The sequence below is a fragment of the Canis lupus genome, chromosome 8, assembly GCF_048164855.1.
Source record: "Canis lupus baileyi chromosome 8, mCanLup2.hap1, whole genome shotgun sequence".
NCBI lineage: Eukaryota > Metazoa > Chordata > Mammalia > Carnivora > Canidae > Canis > Canis lupus.
The window spans coordinates 44,254,492-44,281,650 of NC_132845.1; the positions used below are offsets into that span (position 1 = coordinate 44,254,492).

At 50.6% G+C, this 27,159-nt stretch overlaps 1 protein-coding gene and 1 pseudogene across 3 annotated transcripts in view; both read left to right on the plus strand.

The window, feature by feature from the left end:
* ABAT (4-aminobutyrate aminotransferase) overlaps window positions 1-27,159 on the plus strand; it is an 82,480-nt gene that overhangs the window by 44,262 nt on the left and 11,059 nt on the right. For all 3 annotated transcript variants that reach the window (XM_072835739.1, XM_072835740.1, XM_072835741.1), the window contains exons 2-9: window positions 1,176-1,290; window positions 10,750-10,847; window positions 13,219-13,248; window positions 14,470-14,587; window positions 18,204-18,253; window positions 25,178-25,258; window positions 25,893-25,985; window positions 26,472-26,534. In XM_072835739.1, coding sequence (XP_072691840.1) covers window positions 1,221-1,290; window positions 10,750-10,847; window positions 13,219-13,248; window positions 14,470-14,587; window positions 18,204-18,253; window positions 25,178-25,258; window positions 25,893-25,985; window positions 26,472-26,534 — 603 coding nt within the window. In that variant the 5' untranslated portion in view covers window positions 1,176-1,220. The remainder of the gene's footprint in view (window positions 1-1,175; window positions 1,291-10,749; window positions 10,848-13,218; window positions 13,249-14,469; window positions 14,588-18,203; window positions 18,254-25,177; window positions 25,259-25,892; window positions 25,986-26,471; window positions 26,535-27,159) is intronic.
* Window positions 4,283-5,858, plus strand: LOC140637620 (zinc finger protein 106-like; annotated as a pseudogene).

Genomic DNA, 27,159 nt, shown 5'->3' on the forward strand with positions numbered 1-27,159 from the left:
ACTCAGTGACTCTGGGGTCAGACCTGTTTTCAGACCCACCATTAACCTCTCTGTGCCTCAGTGTCCCTATCTGTAAATAGGGGACCACAAAGCCTTGTTGTGAGCACTCATAACAAAGATGAATGTCAGCAGTGTCCTATGCAAAGAGCTTAGCCCAGTGTGCTGCATGCAGAGGACTTGGGAAACAAGCTCCCTGAGTCGTGAGAAGTGAATGGCTCCATCGCTGTTCTGAGATCCAACACGATATACCTGAAAATACACACTCCAGATACCAAAGCAGGGGTTTAACAAGAAGACCCACAAACCAAAAGATGCAGGGGGAACACACTTGAATGGTGGCCTGGGGATGGGGTGGGGGGAGTGTAAAGGAAAACAAACCAGGTGGGGAGGGGTTGATCCAGGCCCACAAAGCAAAGGGTGACTAGCAGGTCTAGCCAGGGAGGGCAGGACTTCGGAGGGGTCTGGGGTGCTTCAACATGGCTGGGCAAGGGGGGCATGGGAGCTCAGAACCCTCGCTCCCTGGGTTTCAGAGCAGGGTCCCACATCCAGGGGAAGCCCCTCCATCTCCAGCAAACTCGAGAAGGCTGGTCACACTAGAGACATGCACTCCCCGATACTGCACTGGGTCCCGAGATTCCCAGACAGCCCTGGGGACCAGTGTTCTGTGTGGAGACAGGGCAGGGGGGCCCAGCCTCCCATGTCATGTGGCCACTACATCTGCTCCGAATCTTCCTCCATCTGAGCCCTCCCATCTTGCAGACTGGGCCTGCTTGTCCTGGACGGATGATGCCCTGAGTTTGTCAGCTCGCTACAGGGGGATCTCTGTCCCCTTTCTCTGGTTTTCCACCTAGAAAATGTGTATAAGGATGCTGCCCAGGGTGTGGTCAAGGCCAAATGAAAACACCTGTGAACAGGCTTTGCTCTTTATTTAAAGAACCGCTACAATTAACGTGGGTCTTGAACTCATGACCCAGACAACAAGAGTCACATGCTCCTCTGACACCCAGCCAGGTCCCCCTGGCCTTTGATTTTTCAAGTGTATGTTCAGTATGAAAGCAAAGGACGGGATGTCAGAAGAACCTTCTCCACTACATGGGGTGTGGCAGGGAGTGGGATGCTTGGCGGCAGGAAGGTGCTGGTGGCTGGCCTGACTGTGCATTTCTGGTTTCTTTCAGGGTAGAAGCGTGTGAGGGAGGCCTCTGTTCCTGCAGGAGAGGACCATGGCCTTCATGTTGCTCCGCCGGCGGCTGCCCTGCACCTTCCAGCACAACTACCACCTGCTTGCCCCCAGTAAGCCGTGGGGGGTCTTGGCAAGAACCGGTCCTGATGGGAAACACAATCCAGACTGGGGATGGACGGGCTGGGACAGCCGTTGGGGTAAAGGGACTGGCCAGCCAGTGCCTTGGGGGCTGTCTTCCCCTCATGCACAGTAAAACTGTCCCCATCACCACCACCCCCATCTCCCATCCCCGCCATGAGCTCCTGGCCTGAAAGAACAGCTCTGTAGCGAGCAGGAAGCTGATCGGGCCTGGAGCCACGCTGCTGACTTGAGTGGTGGCCCCAGCAGCCGGAGGGTCCAGGTTGTCCTCATAGAGACTGTTGGGGAAAACATATAGCTGAGCTTGCTTCCAAGAAGCAAGAAGGCTGTAAGCAACCTCGTGATTGACCTAAAGGCCAGGTGTGCTTCAAGGGCACTGGATAGGAGGCGGCTGCCCCCACCGCCCTCGCCCTCACCTCCACCCCACACACCCAGCTGGCTCGCCCACCCTTCTGCCACATCTCTTATCACTGAGTTTAAGCAGCTTAGCCAGGCTGGCCTCATCAGCTTGCAGGCTCTCATGAGACCCCTCCCAGTAGTCCCACGAGGAAAGCACGCATGAATCCCGTTTTACAGGTGAGGAAGCTGAGCCTCAGAGAAGCCAATCACATGACCAATTGAATGCAAGTCAGTCTGGCTGCAAACACTCCTCCATGTGTTTCCTTGGGGCTTTGGGGGGAGAGGGGCTAGCGGCAAGCCCCTTAGGGGAACCCTACACCCCACCCACAGCCTGTCCCATTCTCTCAGAGCCCCATGCTTTGTCATCATGGTGTCCCTTTCTTGCTGGTCTCATCTACCTTCTGAAGACTAAGAGCTGGCCATGGCCTTGGTTGGCGTGTTGAATGCTGGTGTTTATGTCCCAGGTGGGATAAAAAGCAGGTGTGTTCTCGCTCTCTCTCTGTCACACACACACACACACACACACACACAAGAGTATTATATTAGGTTTGGTTTTATTTTTTTTATTAATTTTTTTTATTTATTCATGAGAGACAGAGAGAGAGAGAGAGGCAGAGACATAGGCAGAGGGAGAAGCAGGCTCCATGCAGGGAGCTGGACATGGGACTTGATCCTGGTTCTCTAGGATCACACCCTGGGCTGAAGGTGGCACTAAACTGCTGAGCCACCTGGGCTGCCCTAGGTTTGGTTTTAAAATAAATCTTTTAATTTTGGTTGATCTTACAAGTACAGAGAAATTACCAAAATAGTACAGAGAGATCCCATGTGCCCCAGTGTCCCCCACAGTTACCATGCTGCATCACCAGGCTGCCCTTGTCAGAACCAAGAGGCTGACCTCGTACATTACTATTAACCAACCTCTAGACTTCTCTGGATTTTACCAGCTTTTCCCTTGATGCCTCTTTGGATCCCAGGATCCCGCCCAAGTTCCCAGAGCGCACTTAGTTGTCACGTGGTCTCCTATGGTCTGTGAAGGTTTCTGCCTCCCCTTTTTCTTGACCTTAATAGCCTCCAGGCATTAGGTTTTGGGGTTTAATTTTGCCTTATTCAGTTATAAGAGAAGCACATTAACACTTACCCATTATTATGTTAAAAGTAAACTGAAACCTGACTCAAATGTCACAGGTTTGATGTGCTCCAAGCAGAAGGGAGAATCGTCCCTGGCGGGTACTGTTGAACACCTACTGGGTGCCGAGCACTGTGCCAAGTGCCAAGGATACAAGAGAGAGTGGCCTGTGAGACACCAGCCTGGTGGCTCCCCTTTTGCTGGTCACTCTCAAGGCCATGAGGGCCTCCCCAGGGAGACAGCAAGGAAAGAGCAGTAGGTCAAGACTCCTACAACTGGGCCTCGTTCCATCAAGTGAGCCTGACCAGTGGGCAGGACCCTGAGCCTCCATTTCTCATCAGGAAAGTGGGGATGGTCCCGGTGTCCTCCCTCCTTTCATATGTCTTTTATCAGAAGGAACAGTTCATGTGAAAGCACTTGTTTATGCTTACGCTAGGTGGGAAGTGGCCTTACTCCCATTTTACAAGAATTGATAGGGAGACACAATGAAAAAAGGAGACAGAAATGATTAAATCAGAGGTATCAGCTCTGCATTTTCTTGGCCAAAGCTGAATCTTTTTTGGCACACTTGTACCAGATATAGAGAACCATACTGTGAGATTTTTTTTCTTTTCTTTTAGCTTGTCAATTAAAGATAACTAGTCATAGATGGATGGATAGGTAGATAGTTATGAGTCTTTTAATACTAAACCATAGTGTTGGCAAAGATACAGGTACATGTGGACTCATACACTGCTGATGGGCAAGGAGCAATAAGGAAATAGTTTTTAAATGATAGCTAACCTTTAATCCATTTAGTCCCCTGGGAGAGGAAAGGGAGACTCAGAGAAATCATATAACTTCCCGGAGCTTCAGTATTAACAAGTGGCTGAACTAGGCTTTGAGTTGAGAGCCAGGCTGGCCCCAAAACTTGCAGCGTTAACCACTGTATTAGTTATTTATTGCCTTATGACAGCCCCAAATTTAGCAGGTTAAAGTAATGTGCATCTATTATCTCACAGTTCCTATGGATTAAGAATCTGGGGGGCAGCTTAGCCAGATGCTCTGGTTCCAGGTCTTTCATGAGGGTGCAGCTAAGCTGTTAGCCAGGGCTGTGGTCTCATCAGAAAGCTCACCTGGGAGCTGGGGGATCCATGTCCAACCTCACTGCCGTGGTTCTGGCTGGATTTGGTGCCACGTGGACATCTCCACAGAGCAGCTCACCACACGGCACCTGCTTCCCCAGAATGAGGGAGAGCAGGAGGGTGCTTCAGCCCCCCACCACACCCACTATGTTTAGGTGTTTGTGTGGTGTCTCCACCTGTCGGATCACTTGGAAACTGTTAGACACAGTGGCTTATGGCTGAGACATGGCCTTGTTTCACGCCCCATCCCCCCAAATCACTGATGATCGTGTACTGGCAAATGGAGTGCAGAGACTGGGAGACTAGACAGCAAAGCAGTTATCTCTGGGTGGTGAAATTATTGACATTTTCCTCAATGACCATGTTATAAAAAAAAAAAAATAGGTGGCATGCTGTCTCCCTGAGAACAGGAGAAAGAGCTGGAACTTTGCAACTCAGAGGCAACATAGTGCACAATTCCCTCTGACCATCCCATACCTTTGATGCATTTGGCAAAAGAGACCAGCCCAAAGAGTCCCCTGCCCTTCAGAGAAGCAGGACGCTCAGGCAAGTAATGCAGGAGACCCTCTATCACCAAGTTCATCCTCAGCTCCTGCGGTCTCCGGTTTGGCAGATGCAGACACGGATAGTAGCTATCCCTTCAGGGCTCAGCAAAATGACTACCAGGGAACCAGAAAGAAATGAAGAGCCACTGGGGATGGATCGACCCCTGAGTCCCCATCATCCACAGGAGTCCCTGTCCAAGTAGCCACTTCTCCTGCTTTCCCAGTCTGCCACAGTGTTCCTGTTCCCAACGCCTCAGTTCAGGTTAAAGGAGAACCCACATCTCCTGAACAAGATGAGAATGTGAATGCTGTGTCGTGAGGCTGTGAGTTGCAATGTGTCCGAGGAATTACTGCAAGCTAACAGAGAGAACAGTGCCAGTGGTCCAGTTTATCCAGCCATCCCTGCAACATCATCCTTCTCAGGGCTCACAGAAGATTTCCAGGAGCCTGGCCAAGAACTGAAGTTCTCCGTGGACCAAGGAAACACCAGGAACAGAGGAGACGCCCCTCTTCATAATCAACCCCTCTCTCCACCAAACATAGATTTAAAAAAGGTGAAGAGCCACCCAAAGACAATAGTGGGTCTTCCAAGGTTGTGGTTTGCATCAGAAGCACCCTTGGAGAAGGAGGCCCACTCTCCAGCTGGCCGGCCTGCACACGGGCAGAGTCCACTCCGACATCAGCTGGGAAAGAAACTCAGGAAGAAGGCTCTGTGGGCTGCTCACTTCCTGAAAACAGTGACACTGGGCAGGATGTGTCTACCACTAGCCCTGCAAGGGACGTAAAAACAGGAAGGTCAACCAAAGTGGCGACCCTGGGAAGGCAACAGAACTAGCCCCAAACAAGTGTCAGGGATGAGAAGTCCTAGAAATTCCTAATGCTCAGTTTCAGGCAGTGGCCATTGATTCCTCTGACTCTGGACAAGAGAAGCCAGATGGTCATTCTAGAAAGGATACTTGAGACTCCACAGAGAGAACTCATTAGAAACACGTCGTTGTGGTTGTGATGAAGTTAGCTCTACTAGTGAGACTGGCCCTTTCTGTAAAGGTGGTGTCCCTGTAGGTATGGCACAAACTCTGTGATCTCCTCCGTGAGGGGATCAAATAACTCTTTACAAGTATCCTCAGAGCCCGGAGATGATGGGGGTTGCCCCCCGAAGGAGCTCTGAGGGGCACCCAGCCTCAGTGAAGAATGCAATGCAGATGCTTGAGAACTTGCCCGTTCAGCAGAGGAAAGTGTCCAAGCTTCTGTCTGGTGAGTCGCAAGTGCGTGGTGTCTGTGAGGGCCGTACCCCCGAGTGAGCTGCCCCCTGGATCCTGAAGCCTCTGGGGAGTCTCTGCCCTTCACACTGGCTACAGCGGCCGCACCATCTGCTGCTACAGCACCACGATGTGAGGGTGTCTGGAGCAGCCACAGCTGGAAGGGCCACACTAGATGGCCAGTCCTCTGTGCGGGTCTGGCGGACGCCCTGTGGTCACCTTCAACATAAACAACAAACCAGACCTTGAGATCTTTGAATGCCGTGGCCCCCGGGCCGTCAGCCGTCTCGCCACAGCTTAGGAAGGGGCCCCAAAGCAGGCTGTTGTTGGGTCTCGGGCGTGTACCACTAGATGCATGGACCGGAGGCGTCAGAGGACTCCAGCAAACCGTTCTTTGCACGAAGGTGGTATATGGCCTCGTGTACAGGGGCTCCTGCCCAGACCACTCAGCCCATGCCCACAGCATTCGTACTGGTGACCTTGCATGGATCTGTGAAAGTCACAACGGGAATACCCTGTGCGAACGTCCTAGCAGAAGAGATGGTGGCCGCTTGCCTGGAGAAATTTGTCCGTGTCTGTGGGGTACAGTCGCACAGTTGATGGGAGGTGTTTGGAGGACACAAAGATGTGGTTATGTGTGTGACCATCCACAGGAGTAAGACTCATACCGGCTGACATCATGCCAGGATTCAGGCCACAAGGCTACATCCGACGCAGACTTACCGGCCTCGTGGCACGGTTGCTCTCTGACGTTTGGCCTTTGTAGCTTGTTCAGAACAACATCTGCTTGCTGACTGCACGAGCCCAAACTTTCAGACCCTGAAATGTAGCTGCAAGAAGTGCAATGCTCTTCTCACTGCGAGGAGGGAATCCAAACAGGATGCTGCAGGACACCCAGAACGACGTGCGGAGAATAACAGCAAAACTGATTCATCAAGTTTTTTGCCTCTCCTCTTGGGAGGTCCTTAAATTGAACTAACTTCACATCAGCCCCACACAGAGGCCCCAGTTTTCCCTTCTGCACAGAAGCAAGGGAAGGAGGAAGTGGCTTGCAGCCGAGTGTGCCAGCAGCAGAAGTCTGGGCACGTCTATGGGAAGAAGGTTACACTTGAAGTGCTTACTGGAGGCTTTGTCAGATTTTAGGGAACAATGCTTCTCTGGGACAGTGTAGAATGTAATAATTATGCTACTGGTAGGCTCCAGATGTTTATCGAAGATATAGATCTTCATCGGTTAAAAAATAATAATAAAGGGATGCCTGTGTGGCTCAGTGGTTGAGCACCCACCTTCAGCTCAGGGCGTGATCCTGGAGTTCAGGGATAGAGTCCTGCATCGGGTTCCCTGCATGGAGCCTGCTTCTCTCTGCCTATGTCTCTGCCTCTCTCTCTCTCTGTGCCTCTCATGAATAAATAAATTTTTAAAATCTTAAAAATATATATAATAATAATAAGTAGGGTGGACAATTGGGGAGAAGAGATAAGATTTTTTAAAAAAGAAAAGAAAAGCAGAGCAAACAACTCCAGTTGAACTTGACCTTGACTTCGGCCAGGTTCACATACAGAGCCCTTGCTGTTTGGGAAAACTGGCGCTCATTTATGACTCTCACTATCAAGATTAAGAGAACATTAAAAACATTTGATGGCTGTTTTTATAGTTTGGAGTTAAACATTGACTCTGGATTGGCGAGGCCCCAGCGGGCAGCAGGCATTGTCATCAGACCCGGAGAGCTGGGCTGGACCCCACCGTGCGGGGTCTCGGGGGTGAGGACACACGCCTGCGTCCTGGCGGTGCTGCTCTGCTCATGACCGAAAATGCTGGATGGTTCAGTATTAATTCACACTTTCTTTGTGCCTCTAGGAATTTGTCTTTGAAGGAAGTGGGTTATTTTGCTGCAAATGTTTAATCTCAGAGCCCAGCACTAGATGAGATGAGAGATAGTATCTGGGAAAGGAGAGGTCTGAGGGACAGCCTTGCAGCTTAGCCTCTTACCAGCTGTGTGACCTTGGGCAAACTATTTGACCTCTCTGAGCTTCGGTGTCTTCTTCTGCAACATGGGAATAATCATAACATCTACCTCCCAGGGGGCTGTGAGGCTTAAGTGAGACGTTGCCAGGCATGCTCACTATAAATACCCCATGAATGGACATCTCTGCTCATGTGACTTGTAAGCCATCCCATTGACCATTTAAATCTTATTACTTTCTCTTGTGGTTTATAACATTACATATCATCATAAGAGATCGGCGGTGCCTGGCTGGCTCAGTCTGTAGAGCATACTGCTTTTGATCTCAGGATCGTGAGTTCAAGCCCGACGTTGGACATGGAGCCTACTTTAAATGCTTACGAGAATAGTTGTTGTATTGGTATTTGGTTATTTTCCCCTACAAAAAGTCAAATTGAGATAGAGTAGGAAAAGGAAAAGTATTAGACATGGGTTCAAAACCTGGCTCTGAGGCTAACTAGCTGTGCGGCTTTGGGAAAGTTGCTTAACCTCTCTGCTCCTCATCTATAACCTGAGAACCATCTCTCCTGAGAGTTGTGGATAAATGAAAACAGTGGAAGGGAGCTCGCCTGGGTAGGGCCTGCCTAGCACACAGTGGGGGCTGAATCTGTGTCGGCTGCCCCATCTTCCCGTGTTCGATAGCACAGCTGCCCGCCAACTTACCAGGCTGTGGTTTTCAGGATCTCTGCCTGGAGGCCTTGGCCCTCTTCCATCCTCACCCACGAAGACTTGGCACATGGCAGGAACCGAAACAGACCTGTCTGCCTGCCACCTGGCCCTGGGCTTCCCCGTCTCGTGCCCCATCCATCCCTGATCCCTGGGGATGGGTTCTCCATCTCTCCCCCCTGCCCCTCCCACCCTGTCTGCTCGCAGCCTCGACGTCCTCATACCCAGAGCTCCACACAGCCCCACTCACTCCCGTCGTTCCTCTCAAGACCCTTTCAGCTGCAACTCCCACTGGGGCTGCTTCCAGTGCCGGCATCTCCACTTTCCAGATCCCAGGAAATCTGGCTGCTGCCGCATGGTGTCAAGACACTTTCTAGAGAAAGGAAGAGAGGACCTGCGTGTCCTCACTGGAGGACAGCTTGCAATTTTGAATTTTTCACTTTCCCTCTTTACTGAAAACAGAGCAGATCCACATCAGTCCAGAACTGTTTTTTATACAAACATGTGTCCCTGTTTCATACAGGTCTAGCTGGAATCAGTTTGGACCAGTAAGAAAGAAGTCATCAATATGTTCCACGACCTTTTACTCTCTGCTAACAGAACAGACTCTGTAGGGATTCCCTTTTCATTTTCAGATCAAACAGAAGACAATAGAAGCCGGCTGCTTCATGCTTTAAAATAAGAGTACCACTAGATTTTAACTGGACTTTATGTTCAAAGGGCTACAGCTTGTTGCATAATTAATTCAGAAGCCCTCTTTGATATCCAGAGCAATTATGGAAAATTAAGAATGAATTTGCGTTTTCTAATATGGTTTTGTATACTTTGGCAAGCTGTGTGTGTGTGTCCGAGAGAGGGAAGGAGGGACAGAGCCTAGCACATTCTTTGCTTCTCTGAGTTTTGGTTTTCTCTCCTATAAAACAGAAGCAACAATGTGCCTCTCAGGGTTGCATAAAGAGAAATGAGATGGTGTAGATGACTTACACAAAATGTCTAGTGATTCCCTATTTGATGCAACCCAAGTAAGAGGAGCTAACATTTCCCAGCCACCACATGTGTGCCCAGGGTCAGTCACCCCACACTGACCTTGGGTTCACCACAGCCCTCTTTCAACCAGGGCTCAAGATGTGGGACCGAGCTGCCCTTTATCTTAGCCATGTGCTGAGCTCAGAAGCCTTTGTGGGTCAAGCCTGGGACCAGCCCCCCCCCCATGCATTAATTACTGTACAAAAGTAATGTGCAAGCCAATGACTTGTGCCCCAAACTTTTGTTTAAACAACAACAACAAAAAAACATAAGTGGGGAACCACCTGAATTTAGACATTTGATTATTCCTTCCTCGGTGATTTTTGAATCTCACAACTAGGGACATAACTCGAGGGGCCATGCTACCAGCATCTGGTGGGTGGAGCCAGGGATGCAGCTCACCATCCTTCAGTGCCCGGGATAGCCACCACGACAGTTATCTGGCCCAAAATGCCATTCGTGCTAAGGCCTCGAAACTCTGGCTTATGTATATATTGGGATATATATCTGGGTATAAGTTAAATTTTGACAACATTTGGATAATTTTTATAATCTGCGCTTTCACATGGTAATACCATGGCCATCTTCCCACGTCCATAAAAATTCAGAATTTCCAGGGGCACCTGAGTAGCTCTGTCGGTTAAGTGTCTGACTCTTGATTCCAACTCAGGTCGTGATCTCAGGGTTGTGAGATCGAGCCCCACATCGCACTCTGTGCTGGGTATGGAGCCTGCATAAAATTCTCTCTCCCTCTCCCTCTGCCCCTCCCTGCTCATGCTCTCTCAAAAAAATAAAAAATAGAATAAAAATTTCCATGTCCATGAAATGGTGGAATATGTCATATCGTGTTTAGCTGCTCTCCACTGTTGAACATTTAGGTTGTTTTCTTGTTGAAAGGCAGTATTATTATAAATAGCTTTAACCTACATTTTGTGTACTGGTCCCATTATTTTCTTAAGATGAATCCTAAAATGAGACTGCTTAGTTAAAAGGAATAGAAATGTGTCATTAGCTGATACATCAGCAGGACATGAGCATGCCTATTTGCCTACAACTTTGCTAGCACTGGGCTTTCCCATGGGTTTTTTTTTGTTTGTTTGTTTTTAATCTGTTGTGTTTTTGTGGTGCCCAGGTCTGGCCAGAGTCTGTGTTCATGGATGGTCTGACTAGGATGGGGTTGAGGCACTGGCACTGTCTCCACTGGAGACATCAGGCACCTGTTAGGACGGAATTCTCATTACAGCTACTGTTACCAGGGATTCTCATCATCTTTGTTTATTACAGGCTCCAGACACATCAGTCAGGCCGCAGCCAAAGTTGATGTTGAATTTGACTATGACGGGCCCCTGATGAAGACAGAAGTCCCAGGGCCTAAATCTCGGGTGAGTTGAGCACACTTGAGTGGTGTTCATAAGAACAAAGTGAAAGGGGTCCAGGTGGTAAGAACACAGTGAAGCATAGGGACCTGCATTCTTAGCTGCTTTTAGAGAGCCTGCCACTAGAGATGCAGGACATTAAATGAGGCCGTTCTGCCACAAGAAGTCAAAGAGGCCTTCTCAGAGGAGATGTATCAGTTACCTATTGTCACAGTAATGCTGTGTAACAAACAATCACAAAACCTCAGTTGCGTTCAGATTGCCTATGCATCTGGGGTTAACTGGGAGCTAGCAGGACAGCTCCGTCGGGCCCATCTACATGCCTGGGGGATGACTGGCCACTGGTTGGTCTAGGCTAAGCTTGTCTTGGGTCTCTCGTCCTCCAGCAAGCTGGGCTGGGCTCGTCCTCATGGCGATGGCAGACGAGAGCACATAATGGGTTTCCTGAGGTCTAGGCTCCACATTGGTCCACCATCACTCCTACCTCATTCTGTTAGCCAAAGCAAGTCAGATGGCTTGCTCGGAGTCTAGAGTGAAGGGCTGGGGCAGGACATCTGACCAAGATGGAAGAACGTGGCATGACAGATGGCACAGGACAGGGAGAGCAAAGGCCCTTGATCTTGACCTTGAAGGATAAAAAGGAAGAACTCACTAAAGGAGCGCCATTCTGTTGCAGGTGAGGGGAACAGTATGTGGACAGGTGTGCAAGGTGACAGGACACAGCATATGAGACACATTGGGTAGCTCTGGATCCCTAGAGTATATGTTATTGTGTGAGATGGAAGAGGTGCAAGACGACTCTGATGAGGAAGGTTGGCACCTCTCAGAGATGCTACAAAACCTGCATATAACACATTTCAGAAGGCTGACTAACCTTGATTCTGTTTTGTGATGCGCTATACTATTTCTAATGTTTGCATCAAAAAAACAACAATGTAAACCTTTTTAATACAAATTGGCTTTTTTCTTGGCCAATTTGCAGATTTTATCCACAATGTCTTTTTTTTTTTAACTGTCAGAAGATACCCCTTGTGTTATTGCAATTAGTTTATAAATCTGGAAATCTCATGTATTAATGCAAGTGATTGTAGTTATTTTGATAGCATTTTACTAACAAAAGAAGGGATATTTTTCATGCATATTTCTGTGAAGGAGAGGTGCATTTTAATTTCATTGTGGTGAAAATACCTGGAATGATCATTTTATATTCTTGTCATTAATATTAATTTCTATTTTTTTAAGATTTTATTTATTTATTAATGAAAGACACAGAGAGAGGGAGAGAGAAAGAGGGGCAGAGACGCAGGCAGAGGGAGAAGCAGGCCCCATGCAGGCAGCCTGATGCTGGACTCAATTCCAGGACTCCAGGATCAGGCCCTGGGCCAAAGGCAGGTACTAAACCACTGAGCCACCCAGGGATCCCCATTAATTTCTATTTTTATGTGGAAACATGATTTTACGACACCAATTGCTAAAGTTGATTTTATGTTGAATTATTTTTAGAGATTGAATCTATATAGTAGTAAAGCAACTAGTTCCCAATTCCCAATACATAATTCCCAGTTTCTGTATAGACTTGTACATGTGGTTTTTGGAGTGTTTAGACTATAATTACAAGTGGTTCTTTGATGTGCAAGTTTATATTTTCAGTTAATTTTATTTTTTATAACAGGATATTAAAGCCTTTTTTCCCCAAATGAAAAGGGAACCAGGGTGCCTAGATGACTCAGTCCATTAAGCATATGACTCTTGAGCTCAGCTCAGGTCTTGATCTCAGGGCTGTGAGTTCAAGCCCCATATTGGGCTCTACACTGGGTGTGAAGCCTACTTTTAAAAAAAGAGAGGGGGGGGGCCCTGGTGGCTCAGCGGTTTAGCACCACCTTTAGCCCAGGGTATGATCCTGGAGACCCGGGATGGAGTCCCACATCGGGCTCCCTGCATGGAGCCTGCTTCTCCCTCTGCCTGTGTCTCTGCCTCTCTCTCCTTCTGTGTCTCTCATGAATAAATAAATTAAAACTCTTTAAAAAAATTTTTTTTTAAATTTTTTTAAAGGAAGGGGGAACCTATGTTTTATGAGCACTAAACACCTTTAGCTTAAATATTTTTAATGTTTTATTTTATTGCTATCCTTCCAAGTTTCTACATTTCTGTTTACAGTGGTAATGTAGCTGGCAGGAATAGTTTCCTGCCAACTATTTATATTAAGCAATTTTTTAATAATTGTAATATTATTAAATTACCTATGACTAATTACCTATGAGGTTATTGGCATAAGGCTGGGGAGAAGCCCCAACACTTGGAAAGACATGAAAGACTTGAACCTTCTTTGGCAAGAGTGTGTCCTTGCTATAATGCTTTTTGCTCTTCTTGCCTGCAGGAGTTAATGAAACAGCTGAATATAATTCAGGTAAGTGAGGATGAGCTAGCATTCTCTCCACTGCTTCTCTATTATAACTTAGCTTAGGGACACAAACACTTAGGCTGTGCTGGCTCTTAAAAAAAAAAAAGAAAAAGAAAAAAATACAACTGATTTTGTTCTAAACCTTTTTTCTCCTAATTTCCCTTGTGATTTCTTTTTCAACTCATTTGTTATTTGTGTGTTGTTTACTTTTCACATTTTGGTGAACTTCCCAAATTTCTTTCTCTTACTGATTTCCAATTTCATTCTATTGTGGTTGGAAAATATATTTTGTGTGATTTCAGTCCTTTTAAATTTACTGAGGCTTTTATTTGGTCTATCCTGGAAAATGTCTCACATGCACTTGAGGAGAACCACTGTTGGGTGGAGTGTTCCATAAGTGTGTGGGATCTATTGGTTTAAAGTGTTAAGTCTTATTTCCTAGTTAATCTTTTGACTGGTTGTTCTATCCACTATTGAAAGCCAGCTATTAAAGCTGCTAGCTATTCTCTTATAATTATATTTTTCTTCAGTTCTGCCCATTTTAGCTTCATGTATTTTGGGGCTCTGTTTTCAGGTGCTTACATGTTTATAATTGTTACATCTTTTTAAGTGGACTTCACCTCTAGAAACATTTTTGTTTGTTTTACAGTTGATTTCGTCTGATTAATATAAACCATTTCAGCTTTCTTAGGATTGCTGTAAGAATCATGTATCTTTTTCCATTCTTTTACTTTCAACTTATTTGTATTGAACTGAGAGTACACCTTGTGTAGACAGCATATAGTTGCATCTTTTTATCCAGTCTGACAGTTTTGTTATTATTGATATATTCATATCTTCCATTTTACTGTTTGTTCTCTGTATGTCTCATATATTTTTGTTTCTCTTTTACTCTGTTTTTTTTTTTTTTTGCAGTAAGTGGATATCTTCTAATGTGCTGATTTCATTTCTTTCATAATTGGTTTCTTCATGGTTGCTCTAAGGCTTACCATTATCTTAACACCAGAATCTTCTTCAGATTTATTTTGTTTGTGATATATAAAATACAAACTTACACCTTAGTAAACTATCATAAAGCAAACCATTCATGTAAGCACCCACAGATACCCTCTGTGAAACCGCTGAATAGACAGGACATGGTTTACTTCACCAGTTCAAGCTTCATCCTGAAAGATGGAGAATCTAGGGGATTGCAGCAACCCTGAATCAGTCCCTGCTTTCTCCAAGAACGCAGAGGCTGTGCACTTTTTCTGCAATTATGAAGAGAGCCGAGGCAATTACCTGGTTGACGTGGATGGGAACCGGATGTTGGACCTTTACTCCCAGATCTCCTCTGTCCCCATAGGTAAGAGCTGAGAAATCCATCCTCATATGTATCTCCTCTCTGTTAGCCGTGACTGCCCAGACTTTACATGTTCCTTCCAGCATGCACATCCCTGTGTGCCGCCAGACACTTCCCTCAAGGGCAGAGAAATGGAGCAAGTAATTGGTAGAGGGTCTAGTATAGGGACTTTACGTGACTTCTCTTCTCTCATTTACTCTTCCTTGAAACCCCACAGGGTGAATATGTATTAATACCTCCATTTTGTAGACAGATAAGCAAAACTCAGAGAGGTGACCTGGCTTGCAGAAGAAGCATGGCTAGGACGTGAGCCCAGGTGTGCGGGGCCCTAGCCTTTAATGTCAACTGTCTTAGGTCTTGTAGAAGAGCCTGAGGCATGGGTTCTGTACAAGTTGCTTATTAAGGGCACAGTCTCAGGAGACAGAAAGGAAGAGGGAAAGGCTAAGAAGGATGAGGTCTCAGCCAGAGACTAGCCATAGCCTGACACACAAGGGGCTCTGGAGCATGAATTGCACCCCAGAGTTGGTCCCTGACTGCATCAAAGAGGCTGGCCTTTTTGTACTCCAGTGCATTCCAGCTGCCAACAGGAAGGACATGGCTCATCTCTCGGGCAAAGTGGCTTCCATTCACCAAGGGCAGTTTTCCAGAGAAAGAGGCGGATGGAGCTGTTACTGGTCCCCACACAGGCAGTTGGGAAAGGGGTGGCCTGCCCAGTCAAGGTGAGCGGTGGGGGGCATCAGCAGCGTCTGTCCCACCAGGCTGACCTCTGGGCCATACAGAGCGTGACTTGCTGCTGGAGGAGAGTAGGGCAGACGATGGGATGGATAAGGCTGACTCAGACACACAGGTAGCTGCTGCGCACAATGGTGTGTGGGCTGAGCGTCTCATTGGGTGAAGCCTGTCCCTCCATGCATGGTGCCAGTCCCTATTTATTTCCCATTAAGATGCAATTAGACAGTAAGGTGACTCATTCCTTTTGGGCAGCTCATCATTCAGACACACTATGGTCTCCAAAGGCATTTTGGGTTCTGTGAACAACCTTCTTCGCATTCCAGATTGGTGTGGAAGGGCCAGTTCTGGAGTTCTTGGGGTCAAATCCTAGCTCTACCCTGTAACAGCCATGGGCTGTAGGCCGTTCTCTTCCCAGCTAGCTCTGTGTCCTCCCATCCCCAGCCCCTGTGGGCCTCCCTTAGTCTTCATCCCCATCCAGATGCCAAATGTGTGGGGGGATGTGGGAGATCAGGCCAGCAGAAGTTGAGAAAGCATGGGGAGTTCTGAAAGTTCTCCTCTGGTCATCTTCTCTCCCCTATCTGGAGTCTTTAAAATGATTTCTCCTAACGTAACTGCTGTGAACTTGCCACGTGCGTGGCACCCTACACACTATCCCATTAGACCCTACAACCGTCCTGTCACAGTAGGTCTTTTAACATCATCTCCAGCTTTCCTGTGGGGGCCAGGTCTCAAAAGGTCACAGCATTTGTCCAGCATGTCCAAGGAGCCCAAGGATTTGAACCAAAGGCCCTCTGCCTCCTAAAGTTTCTTCTGTGATAGCAGCCTCACAGTTGGCTGCCTTGCCGCACCCCACCCCGCCATGCAGGGTCCCACAACATTAAAAGCCCAGGCATGGATTTCCCTGATCAGAGGGACCAGCTCTGCTCTCATCTCTCCCTCTGAAGTCAATAAGACAAGCTGCATCTGTGGTTTAATAAGATTTTTCCTGGAACTGGCTTATCTACTGAGGCAGAAAAGTCATAAACACCCAGGCAGCATGATAAAGAACCAGAGCTGAAAGACCTCTGGCTAAAATACAGTTGGAAAAAACCCACAGAGTGCTTGTTCCTTCCTTGAGTAATGAGCACCCTGCAGCCTTGGGCCTAGGATGCCCTTGAGAAGGGCAGGAGGGCAGGGAGGCTGCTCACAGCTCTACCCGCTGGGCCCCCCAGGTCACTGCCTCAGCACACACACCTGTCCACCCTCCTCCAAGCAGGCAGAGTGAAACCACAAGGCTCATCAAGTCATTCACTCTTTGATGCTGCAGAGGAGAAAGTCTCCCCAGGGTAGTGCTGGGACCTTATCACCCCTCTGAACTTGCTAGGCTCCTCTGCCAGAGTGGAGCAGGCCCTAGGCCCGGGGCCCTGGGCAGGCCTCTCACCAAAGGGATATGAGTCTCCCCTCCAAGTAGTTCATTTAAGGCTGCCTGACTGGCTCAGTAGGTGGATCATGTGACTCTCAATCTTGGGGTTGTAGGTTCAAGCCCCGCATTGGGTGTAGAGAGTACTTAAAAGAAAAAACTAAATCTTAAAAAAAAAAAAAAGTTTATTTAAACTAAAAATGAACTGGTTTAAAGAAAATAGGTACAAGGTATGCATGGTAAAAATTGTGATCCTGGAGACCAGGAGTTGCCCTCTCTGCCTCCTGCACTAAGACCCACTGGCTGGTCTCCCTTGCGACAGTTCTGGGCTCTTGCCCGTGTTGCTGGATCTCCACCTCATTTGTTCGCTTAGCTACTGTGTACCGAGCACAATACTTGGCCACTGCCTTGGAGGGTCCTCCAATCTGGTCCCCTGACCTCTGTGCCCACCCCCCGACACACACAGGCCTGCTCTTCCCAGTGGAGTCATTGCCAGGATTGGGAACGATAAACAGAAGCTGAAAATAGGGACCCAGGACTCTGGCCCCAGTGCTGTGAAGTGTCCCTCCTCCTTTACGATAAATGCCTCCCCTGACCAAGCATCTGTTGTGTGCAGCGGGCTTTCTTTCTTTTTTTTTTTTTTTTAAGATTGTATCTATTTATTCATGAGACACACACACACACACACACACACAGAGACAGAGACATAGGCAGAGGGAGAAGCAGGCTCCATGCAGGGAGCCTGACTTGGGACTTGATCCCAGGAGCCCAGGATCACTCCCTGAGGCAAGGCAAATGCTCAACCGCTGAGCCACCCAGGGATCCCATGCAGCAGGCTTTCTGTTCCTCATGGCCCCTGGTAGATGTTAGGTTGCTTTCAAACCTGGAGATACTAGAGCATCACGGTTAAGATGCGTGTGCATTGGTCACTGTACATGCGTGTAGGGCGAATACACAGAAGGCCAGCTGCTGAGTCAAAGGATGTATCCTGAGCCTTGTCGTGCAATCCCAGGCTCAGCCTGCACGGTCGATGCAGTCGATTCTAGGAAGCAGTGAATGTACAAAGGGTGGTGCGCGCGGGTCACAGGTTACAAGCTGCACCATTCATTCGCTTGGTTCCTGAGCAAATGTGTGTTGTGATTCAACTCCAGCAGTGGCCTGGGGGAGGAAGGTGAGGGCCGCATCCACAGTTCATCACACTCGCCTCGGTCCTGAAGTGAGCCTCAGCCTTGCATTCACTGCCTTGTCTGTGTCTAACCCCCTACGGCTCAGACCTGGGCGTCAGGATCAACTAGAGAATTTGGGAAGATCTCTGGCAGCGGCCTGAGTTGATCCTGAGTCCAGAGGTCTGGGTGGGCCCCAGGAATGGGTCTTGTCTGCAAGGGATAAAGAGGCCCCTCATGAAGGGATTGGGAGGGGGTGACAAGCCGTGGGGGAGGGGCGCGAGGACCCTCTAACCAGGACTCTAACCGAGCCCTCTCTCCCCAGGCTACAGCCACCCTGCTCTCCTGAAACTGGTTCAACAGCCTCAAAATGCGGTGAGTCCTGGGTTATGCAGTGTTCGTGGTGATCCAGAGGATCACTGGGCAACCCTTCATTCATTCCACAAATATTTATTGAGCACATACCATACACTAGAGACTTGGAATGCCTTAGTGAGCAAAACCACAGAGCCCTGCCCCATGGTCAGTTAACCACACACATGAGCAGGGATCTGCATCCAGAATGAGGCAGACAGTACTGTGTTGGTGCAAAACAATGATGGTGGCAGCAGAGGTTGACATCTATCGAGAGTGAAATGTGTGCCAAATGCTGTGTTCAACACTTTGCAGCTGTAATTGTTGATAAGTCCATGGGGCAGGGCCCCGTTGTCATCACCATCCTACAGATGAGGACACGGAGGCACAGAGAAGTCAAGGATTTGCCCAAGGTCACACAGCGAGAGGAGGTGCTGGGACTAAAACCCACAGGAGCAGGGCTTTCCAGGGATTGAGGGGGCCGGGGGTCAGGGAAGGGTTCCAGGGAAGTGACTGAAGAGGAGGAGAAGCCTCCAGGGCCCCTGCAGGGAGAAGGGAATGGGAGGGAGAGCAATGGTGAGGACAAGGAGAGAAAGAGGACAGGTGGCCAGAGCGGAGCCGCAGGGACCGGACAGGGTGTAGATGTAGGGACCACATAGGCCGGATGTCAGTCTCGGGGCATGGGGATGCTCGGAGTGGCGGCCAGCAGCGTCCCCTCTTCAGTTGTGAGAACCAAACCTGCCTGCAGACACTGCCACGTCCCCGGCGGGGGGGGGGGGGGGGGGGGGGGGGGGGGAGTGCAAGTAGAGGTGCCCTAAGACTCGCACCCCTGACCCCTGGGGGGCACACTGAGTATAACACGCTGAGCGGCGCTTCCCCCCAGGTGCACTGCTCGGTGACCCTTCCCATATAACCCGGTGTCTCTCAGCTCTGCTTTCGTTATTACTTACGTAAGGAGCCTTCCTAGACATTCTCTTCCTAGTTGTTTCCGCCGTGGCGTAACTTCAGTGCCTCCGTGTTTCCTGCTGCTGCGTGGCCTGAGTCTGGCGGCTCAGCTGAGCACTCTGCTTGGGGTCTCACAAAGCTGGAGGCTCTGGGGCAGAACCTGCTTCTGCGCTCACTCGGGCTGTTGGCACTCATTCTCGGGGTTTCCACGCCAGCAGTGCCGGGCCAGTCCTCTCTGCCCTCCTCCTGCTTCTGCTCTTAACAGAGGGCTACCCTGGTTGCACTCAGCCCATCCAGAAAATCCAGAGTAATCTTCCTATCTGATCTGATCAAGGACTTTTAATCCCATCTACCCAAATCCTCTTTGCCATGTAAGGCAATCCCGTCAGGGATGGGAAGAGGGTGGGGCATTTTCCTGGAGGCCAACATAGCGCCTACAAGTCCCCTGCCAGACACAGACCTCAGAATGGGCTGTGCGCTCCCGTCACGGGGAGGGGGGGGGTGCTTCACCCCCGGGGAGAATGCCTCAGTGGCACCTGCTCCCCACAACATGCCCCGCACCTGGCTGCCAACCCCTTAAGTCTGACGGCATAGGTGCATCTCTAACACGCTTTACCACCTCGTAAGCGGAGTCCTGCAGCCGGTGGTCGCACTCGGCCTATTTCCCTCTGAGTCTGTCTGTGTGATTCATCCCGGTGTGTAGCCGCAGACCAGCCGTGCCCGGGCCATTGGAGCGTCCTCCGTGTGTGCATCCCTGCAGTGAACCGGCCCGTCCTACCGCCGGTGGGCCTTTGGGTGCTTCCCCATGCAGACACTGGTGAACGTTGGAGAGCCTGGGTTTTGGTGGCCACGTTCGTGCGTCGCCGCTGGGCTCTGCTGGCCTGGCGCTGGCCTGGCAGTGTGCACGTGCAGGTGGCTCCGGCAGCTCCAGCGGCTCCCACCAGCCTGTCCCTACTGCGCCCCCTCCCCGTCCTCGCCTGCACCAAGTGTCACTGCGGGGCCATCATCCTACTCAGAGTGACACAGCAAGTGGGGCTCCTGAAGAGAAATCTAAGCCAGGTGGACGGTGGGGGTCAGGCGCATTGGGGACCCGGCTCCCAGGCTTGAAGTCCCTCCCCTTTTAACCGTCAGACTTGAAGGTGACAGGAGAGAACCACATTTCCCCTGAGGGATGTCCCCGCCCTGCCTGGGAGGGGCTTGGGCCTGGCTCCCCCCACCCCCTTGACGCACCCCGCTCCCCCCCGCCCGCCCCCCGGCCCCCAGTTCAGGGGCTGCTGGAGCAGAAATGGGCGTCCCCTGGAGGTGCCTGGCGAGCCCATTTGGGAGGCTCCATGGGGATGTTTACATTCAAAGCCTGGCTTTGTTTCGAAACGTTGTGCAGATCCCAGATGCCTCAGCAGTTGGTGCTGAAAAAACTGTGTCAACAAACATGTCACACACATTTGCGGTGTCAGCTGCATCCGGAGGCAGAATCATCCCCGAAAACACGTGACTTCGGGGCCCAGGGATTCTGATTCCAGGGGATGCCCTGCCCCCACCCTTCTCTGCCAGGATTCGTGTCCCCTCCCCTTCTTGCCTCTCACCCCTCACCCTGTCCAGCCGGCCCTGGTTTGCGTGTCTCCAGCAGCCCCTCTCCACCAGCACCCCCACCCCGGAGGGCCCGTGCTCACCGCCCCCGAGCTGCGCCTTGCCTAGAATTCCTTCTCCTACCCACTGCCTCCAGGATGCACCCCAACTCCCCCACTTCAGGTGCAAAGCCCTTGGTGGTTTGGCTCCTGCTTCTTCAGCCTCATTTCTTGACATTTGTTCAGTCATCAATTATTGATTGAACACCTCCTGCGTGCTGGGCACTGTTCTGGGTGCTGGCGAGGTCAGGGTCTGTGCTGACGGTGTTCTCCTGCAGAAGTCTGGGTTCGGCCAAGTGAAAGGAGCCCCTGGGCACAGTCTCAGAGAAGTGGGAGCTGCCCTAAGTTCAGGGGGGTACACCTGGGGCACCAGGCTGGTGGACCATTGGTTGACATGGTGGGTCTTCCAGATTCTTGGCTAGAGATGCACTCGGCAGCGATTATGGGACTTTGCCCATCGAGGACAGGTTCCTGCCAGGTCATTGTAGTCCTACGAAGGGGCTAATCAACCCTTTTGTACCCCAACCACATCACCCTCAAACTCCAATGTAATTACTTCATGTGGCTGCAAAAAAATGAAACAGTGGCCCCTGGATCCAATTTCTGGGTTCCTGCCCCAGTTCCAGTTTCTTGTGTCACCAGGGCCACTCGTTACAGTGCCCAGTTCCTAAATGATCAGTGCACAGTCATTGCGCTGAGTGATGAGTGCAGCCTGACATCGATGACACCTGGGACTGCTGACCTGGTCCAGTCAGACACCTGCCGCCACCGTCACCTCCTGGCCTGTCTGCTATTCATCTAGACTGAGCTGCTGCCTCATCTTGCACTTTGACGCATCACTGGCTCCGTACAGGCAGCAAGGGAGACGTCCCCCTTTTGGAAGATAAGGACTCTGAAGACCAGAGAGGTCACCCTATGCCCCAGGTTGCACAGCCTCTTAAACCAAAACCCATTCTCTTCACACTGTGCTTTAGGACTGCTGAGCCTGACAGCAAGGGTTCTAGAAACCTGTCCTCATTTGATTCTGCTACCCAATGTCCCAGATACCCTCTGTTCTTAATGTCATGCTTTGTTGAACAAGAACACCACCCCCACATCTTCCCTGGCCCCAGAAAGGCAGTCAGGCTACCAGCCAGCACGGCCCTCCCCTCCGTGAGCCCCTCCCCCCACTGCCTGTGACAGCAGCTCGCCTTGACCCTGACCTCACGATGCGCTTGGTTTCCTTGGAGCCCCACTAACAGCTGGAGCAAAAGGAGATCCCCCTCCAGGCCGCTCCAGGCCGCTCCAGGCCAGCCAAGGTCTCTCTGGGTTGCACTGGGCCGACTCATATCCTGCATTAACGTTCTCAGGCAGAGGCTGCCCGCCGTGTCTGGCAAAGGAGTGGCTCTGAAGTCAGCGAGCCTGCTCGGAGTCTTGATTCTGCTCCAACCTGCTGTGTGACCTGGGGCGGGTTGCTTGACCTCTCTGGTCCTTGGTCTTCCCAGCTCTACAGTGAGGAGGGTTAACGTCCCCAGCCACTTACCCTAGACTCACCCAGGTGGTGACAAAGCAGAAAAAAATAAGAGTATGAATCCGCCCCGATTTCTAGCCATCCGAGCCCAATTCCAGAGCCACCAGGAGGGCGCATCTGAGGCCTCCCTGTCCAGCGAGCGCTACCTGGATTTGCCCTAAGATGACTGCACTGGTTACGTCTGAAAGAGAGGAACCTGAGCAGCCCCCAGGCCGGGTCATTACCTGTGCATTTAACGAGGTGATGCGACCATAGACTAGCTTCAGGTGCCCAGACAAGGTGGGGACGGTGCCCACCTCCCTTTCACCCAGTTCGCCGGTGCCGACACCTCTCTCCCCACAGCACCTTGTCGAAACTAAGAAATTAGCACGTTGTGTAGTGCAGACCTCGTTCAGATTTCCCCACTTTCCCCAATAGTGTCCATTTCCTGCTCCCGGGATCCAGTCCAGGATGCATTCAGCACAATCCCTTTTTAAAACCCAGATCCACTCCTGGGAACCTCGCTGTTTACGCATTGTGCAGAGCCTCCCTGGACCCTTCCCGACCCCAGCCTGGGGCACTCAGGATCTCCAGGGGAGGGGGCCTCTGGCCTTATTCCATCTGAGCCCACAGACTCACCCCACGGGGTCTGCATCTTTCCAGAATTAAATGTTCTCCTTTATCCTCACTTTAAAGCACGTCTCTGCAGCCCCACAAGCCTGTAGGGAGGCTTGGGGCCCTTGGCCCGGCATGTGCCTCCAACTTGTCATTGTCTGGGCAGCTAGTGGCCACGCCTGTGTTTTGAAGCCATCAGGCAGGGAGAGGCTGGTTTTCTTCAAGAATGCAGCTACCTGAGTGTGGGACTGTCCCTTGGTCAGAGGTTGTTTTAAGAGAATTCTGGCCAGCATTTTATAGTGGGGTGACTTCCCATTGAAATCTACATTTCCCTTTTCTTTTGAAATTTGGAGGCGCTGGCTCCCTCGGCCTGCAATCCTGCTTCAAAGTCACAGGGCAGAGCTGACCAACACTAGGGCCAGGCAGGTTCACCTCCGAGGCCACCAGGCCCCCTCGTTTTCGAATTATCAGAAGCGAGTGCCCATTTGGAATCAGATTTGCACTGTCAACTCCCTTGCAGAGGGAAATACTCCTCTGGACCCACATCTATCAAAATTAGAATAAAACACCAACATATATAGGGAGTCAGGTAATTTTTCTAACACTGGTTCTTTCATGCTCCTCCCATCCCACTTCTGAAGAGCTGCAGCCTGCATCGTGATCAGATGGCTCTCCTAAGCCCGGCTCGGTGTGGAAATTCCAGGACCAACACTGCCTCTTAATGCCTTTCCCCCACCCCTTTTTTTTTTTTTTTTGATCAAAGTATAATTTACATGTAGTAAAACCCATCCTTTGTGCTCTGTAGCTCTGTGGGTTTCACAAACACACAGTCGTGTAGTCGCTGCCCAAATCCAGGCACCTTCATGCACCCACATTCATAGCACCGTGCCAGATGCCAGGCCTGGACGCACCCCGAGTGTCCATCAATGGATAGAACAGTGTGGTCTCCCCATACGACGGGATATTATTCAGCCTCACCAATCCTGAGTCACTCTGCACCACAGATGAACTCCGAGGACATGATGCTCAGTGAAAGCAGCCAGTCACTAAAGCCAGTGTGTGAGTCCACTTAGACGAGGGACCTAGAGTCGTCGTCAGAGTCCTAGCGACAGAAACATCGGTGGTGGTTGCGGGACTGGGGGGAGGAGGGATGGGGAGTCGGTGGTTAATGGGGACAGAGTCCTAGTTTTGTAAGATGAGAAAGTTCTGCAGATGCATGGATGGGTGCGTGACAACATACCTAACACTGCTGGACTGTACCCTTAGAAATGGTTACGCGGGTACGTTTTATGTCACCTGTTGTTTTTTTAACCACAATTTTTAAAAATCCAGACACAGCACAGTTCAGCACCCAGACATTCCCCCAACCCGGGCCAGCCCCTGGCAACCATGCGCTGCTGTCTCTTGCTAGTCTTGCCTTTTCCAGAATATCCTAAGAAGGGGACAGTGGGGCATGTGCCTCTCTGACTCCAGGCTCTTTCAGCATCATGACTGAGCTGCCCCTGTGTTCCCCCACATGTGTAATAGATGGTTCCTTCTATTGTTGAGGGATATTCTGTGGTGTGCAGATACCCATTCCCTTATCCTTCCTCAATGCGGGGACGTGCGGGTCATTTCCAGTTTGGGGCAAATAAAAATAAAACCCACCATAAACATTCACGGATGATCACGTCCTTTCATTTCACTTAGGTAAATGCCTAGGAGTGGAATTGGCGAGTGACGGGGCGTGTGTGTGTGCACGCGTGCGTGCGTGTGCAAGGGCACGTGTTCCACATTGTAAGAAACCGCCACGCCGCTTCCCAGTTTGTTCCCACCAGCTGTGAACGAGGGTCGTGGGTGCTCTGCACCGTCGCCAGCACGTGTTAGTGTCCACTCTTTGTTTTTGAGCCATTAGGATGGGTGGATTTTTTAGATCATAATTACAGTGTATAAAATTAGAATTACAAAATTATGATCATAAAATTGTGACTTAATCATAATTCACAGGAAGTTGCAAAAATAGTACTTTTGCAACTTTTGCTTCCCCCAGTGGTAGCATCTTCCGGAACTATAGTGCAATACCGCAACCAGGAAATATCACGGTACTTCTTACACGTGGAGCGATCCTAGCAGATTTCTCTGACGGTGCAGGGAAGCCAGCTGCTGCCAGCACCTAGCGAACACCGTCCGCCCACCTGAACACACCCGCTGTGAATAGCTCGGTTGGTCTCTGGCCGGCAGGGAGCCAGGTCAGGGCTGAGAAGTCACTGTGGGTCTCCTGCCTTTTTGCAGAGCACATTCATCAACAGACCTGCCCTGGGCATCCTTCCTCCTGAGAACTTCGTGGAGAAGCTGCGGGAGTCCTTGCTCTCGGTGAGTTCAGGGGTAGGGCGGGTGGGAGGACAACCTGCTGGGACCCACAGGGAGGCCCTTCCGGTCTCTGGGAGGGGGTGCCCGCAGGGGGAGGAGAGGATCCAGACCCACTCCTTTGAGGATGGGGGTGTTAGTCTTGCTCTTGTGCTGGTTCTTTCATGAAGGGCATTTTTAATTTTCCTCTTGAAGAGAAGAAGGGATTCCTTGTGCGCAGGAAAAAGGAACCGGGGGGATTGATATCTATTGCTTGATCGGAGCTTTGCGTGTTATTCAACCCTTCCCAACATTTCGGTTTTCGTGGTTGCAACAATTAAGGTCATTCTGAACCTCAACTTCCCACCGTAAAATGTGGGTGTTTCAGGGGATGGCTGTGGTGCCAGGCAGGACAGTCTGGGCTGCTCTTTGTGGTTTTGTCCTCCTTGCCCTCCAGCCTCAGGGCCTTCCTGGGCTTCTCACCACCCCCCTGGAAGAGCCCAAGTCCGCTCTCCTAGTCCTGCTCTCGGGAACCTTCCTGGATCCCTCCCAGCTCCCCACAGCCTCCAGCGTCCAGCGTGCACCTCTGCAGAAGTTCAGCACCAGCAAGGGCCAGGTGGAAGTCAAAACAGAGCCAGCCCACAACTGTCTTTCCCTGCAGGTGGCTCCCAAAGGGATGTCCCAGCTCATCACCATGTCCTGCGGCTCCTGCTCCAATGAAAATGCCTTTAAGACGATCTTCATATGGTACCGGGTGAGGTTTGGGGCATGAGCATGTGCACGCACACACACACATACACACGGGCTCCCCACCCCCAGCCACACACTCGCCCCTTGTCCAGCTGTGCATCCTACCCGGCCGGAGTACGGAACAGCAGTGACCATGGTTAAAACCCAGAGAGGGCCACTGCCTGGATGGGGCTTCCCAAACATCCCATGGTGGGTGGTGTAAGGAGCTGAGTTACCCAGTGTAATTACACTAGTTTCCTTGGCATAACACACCTCAGCAGCTCTTAGTTGTTCCAATGGAAGAATAATGCACCTGTGTGTTCCTCTACTTACTCTGCTGCGAGCACAATGAACCCTCTCGTGCTTTGGTGCATAGGTGCACCAGGCAGTGTATAGGATCAGCCCCGAGAAAGCACTCGCTAGGGATCCAAACTGAACGTGGGTTTGCATACAAAGTGGAAGCCCCTCTCCCCCCAGGGAGTCTGAGATTTCGTCTGTTGTGTTTTGTCAGAACAAGGAAAGGGGTCAAACAGGTTTCTCCAAAGAGGAGCTGGAGACGTGCATGATCAACCAGGTAAGCACGGCGGGCCCTTCTGCCCAGGCCATGGGACAGCTGCCACAGCCCCTCCAGCTGGTGCTGGCTGATGGACCCCGGGCTCTCGGGGAGCTCAGGCTGGACAGCTTCCACAACAGAGATGTATTTTCTCCCAGTTCAGGAGGCTGGAGTCCTAGGGGCAGCTCAGTTCAGTTCCCTGGGACAGGCTCTCTGCATGGCTCATAGACGGTGCCTTCTCACCGTGTCCTCATGTGCCCAGGTGCCTCATGTGCAGGCGCTCTGATGCCACCCCCAGGACCCCCCCAACCCTGACCACCTCCCAAAGGCCCCTCCTCCAGACACCATCACAGTGAGGGTGAAGGCTTCCACACAGATGTCTGGGAGGCGCACAGACATTGTGTCCCTACCGAGGGATCCCCAAGCATTCCCACTCCCTGGTTCATCCCCCTGGCATCAGGGCTGAGTGGGGCCCTTCCTGGCCAGCACTCATCAGTTTCCCAGGACAGCTGCCTGAATTTGACTGAGGAGCCTTTAATATACTTTCTAGAATCATCCAAAATGTCAGCACAGAGGCACGTACAGGGGCATTCTCCCCATTGGCGCTTATAGTCGTGATAACCGGGAAAGATTGGGAACCACTTGT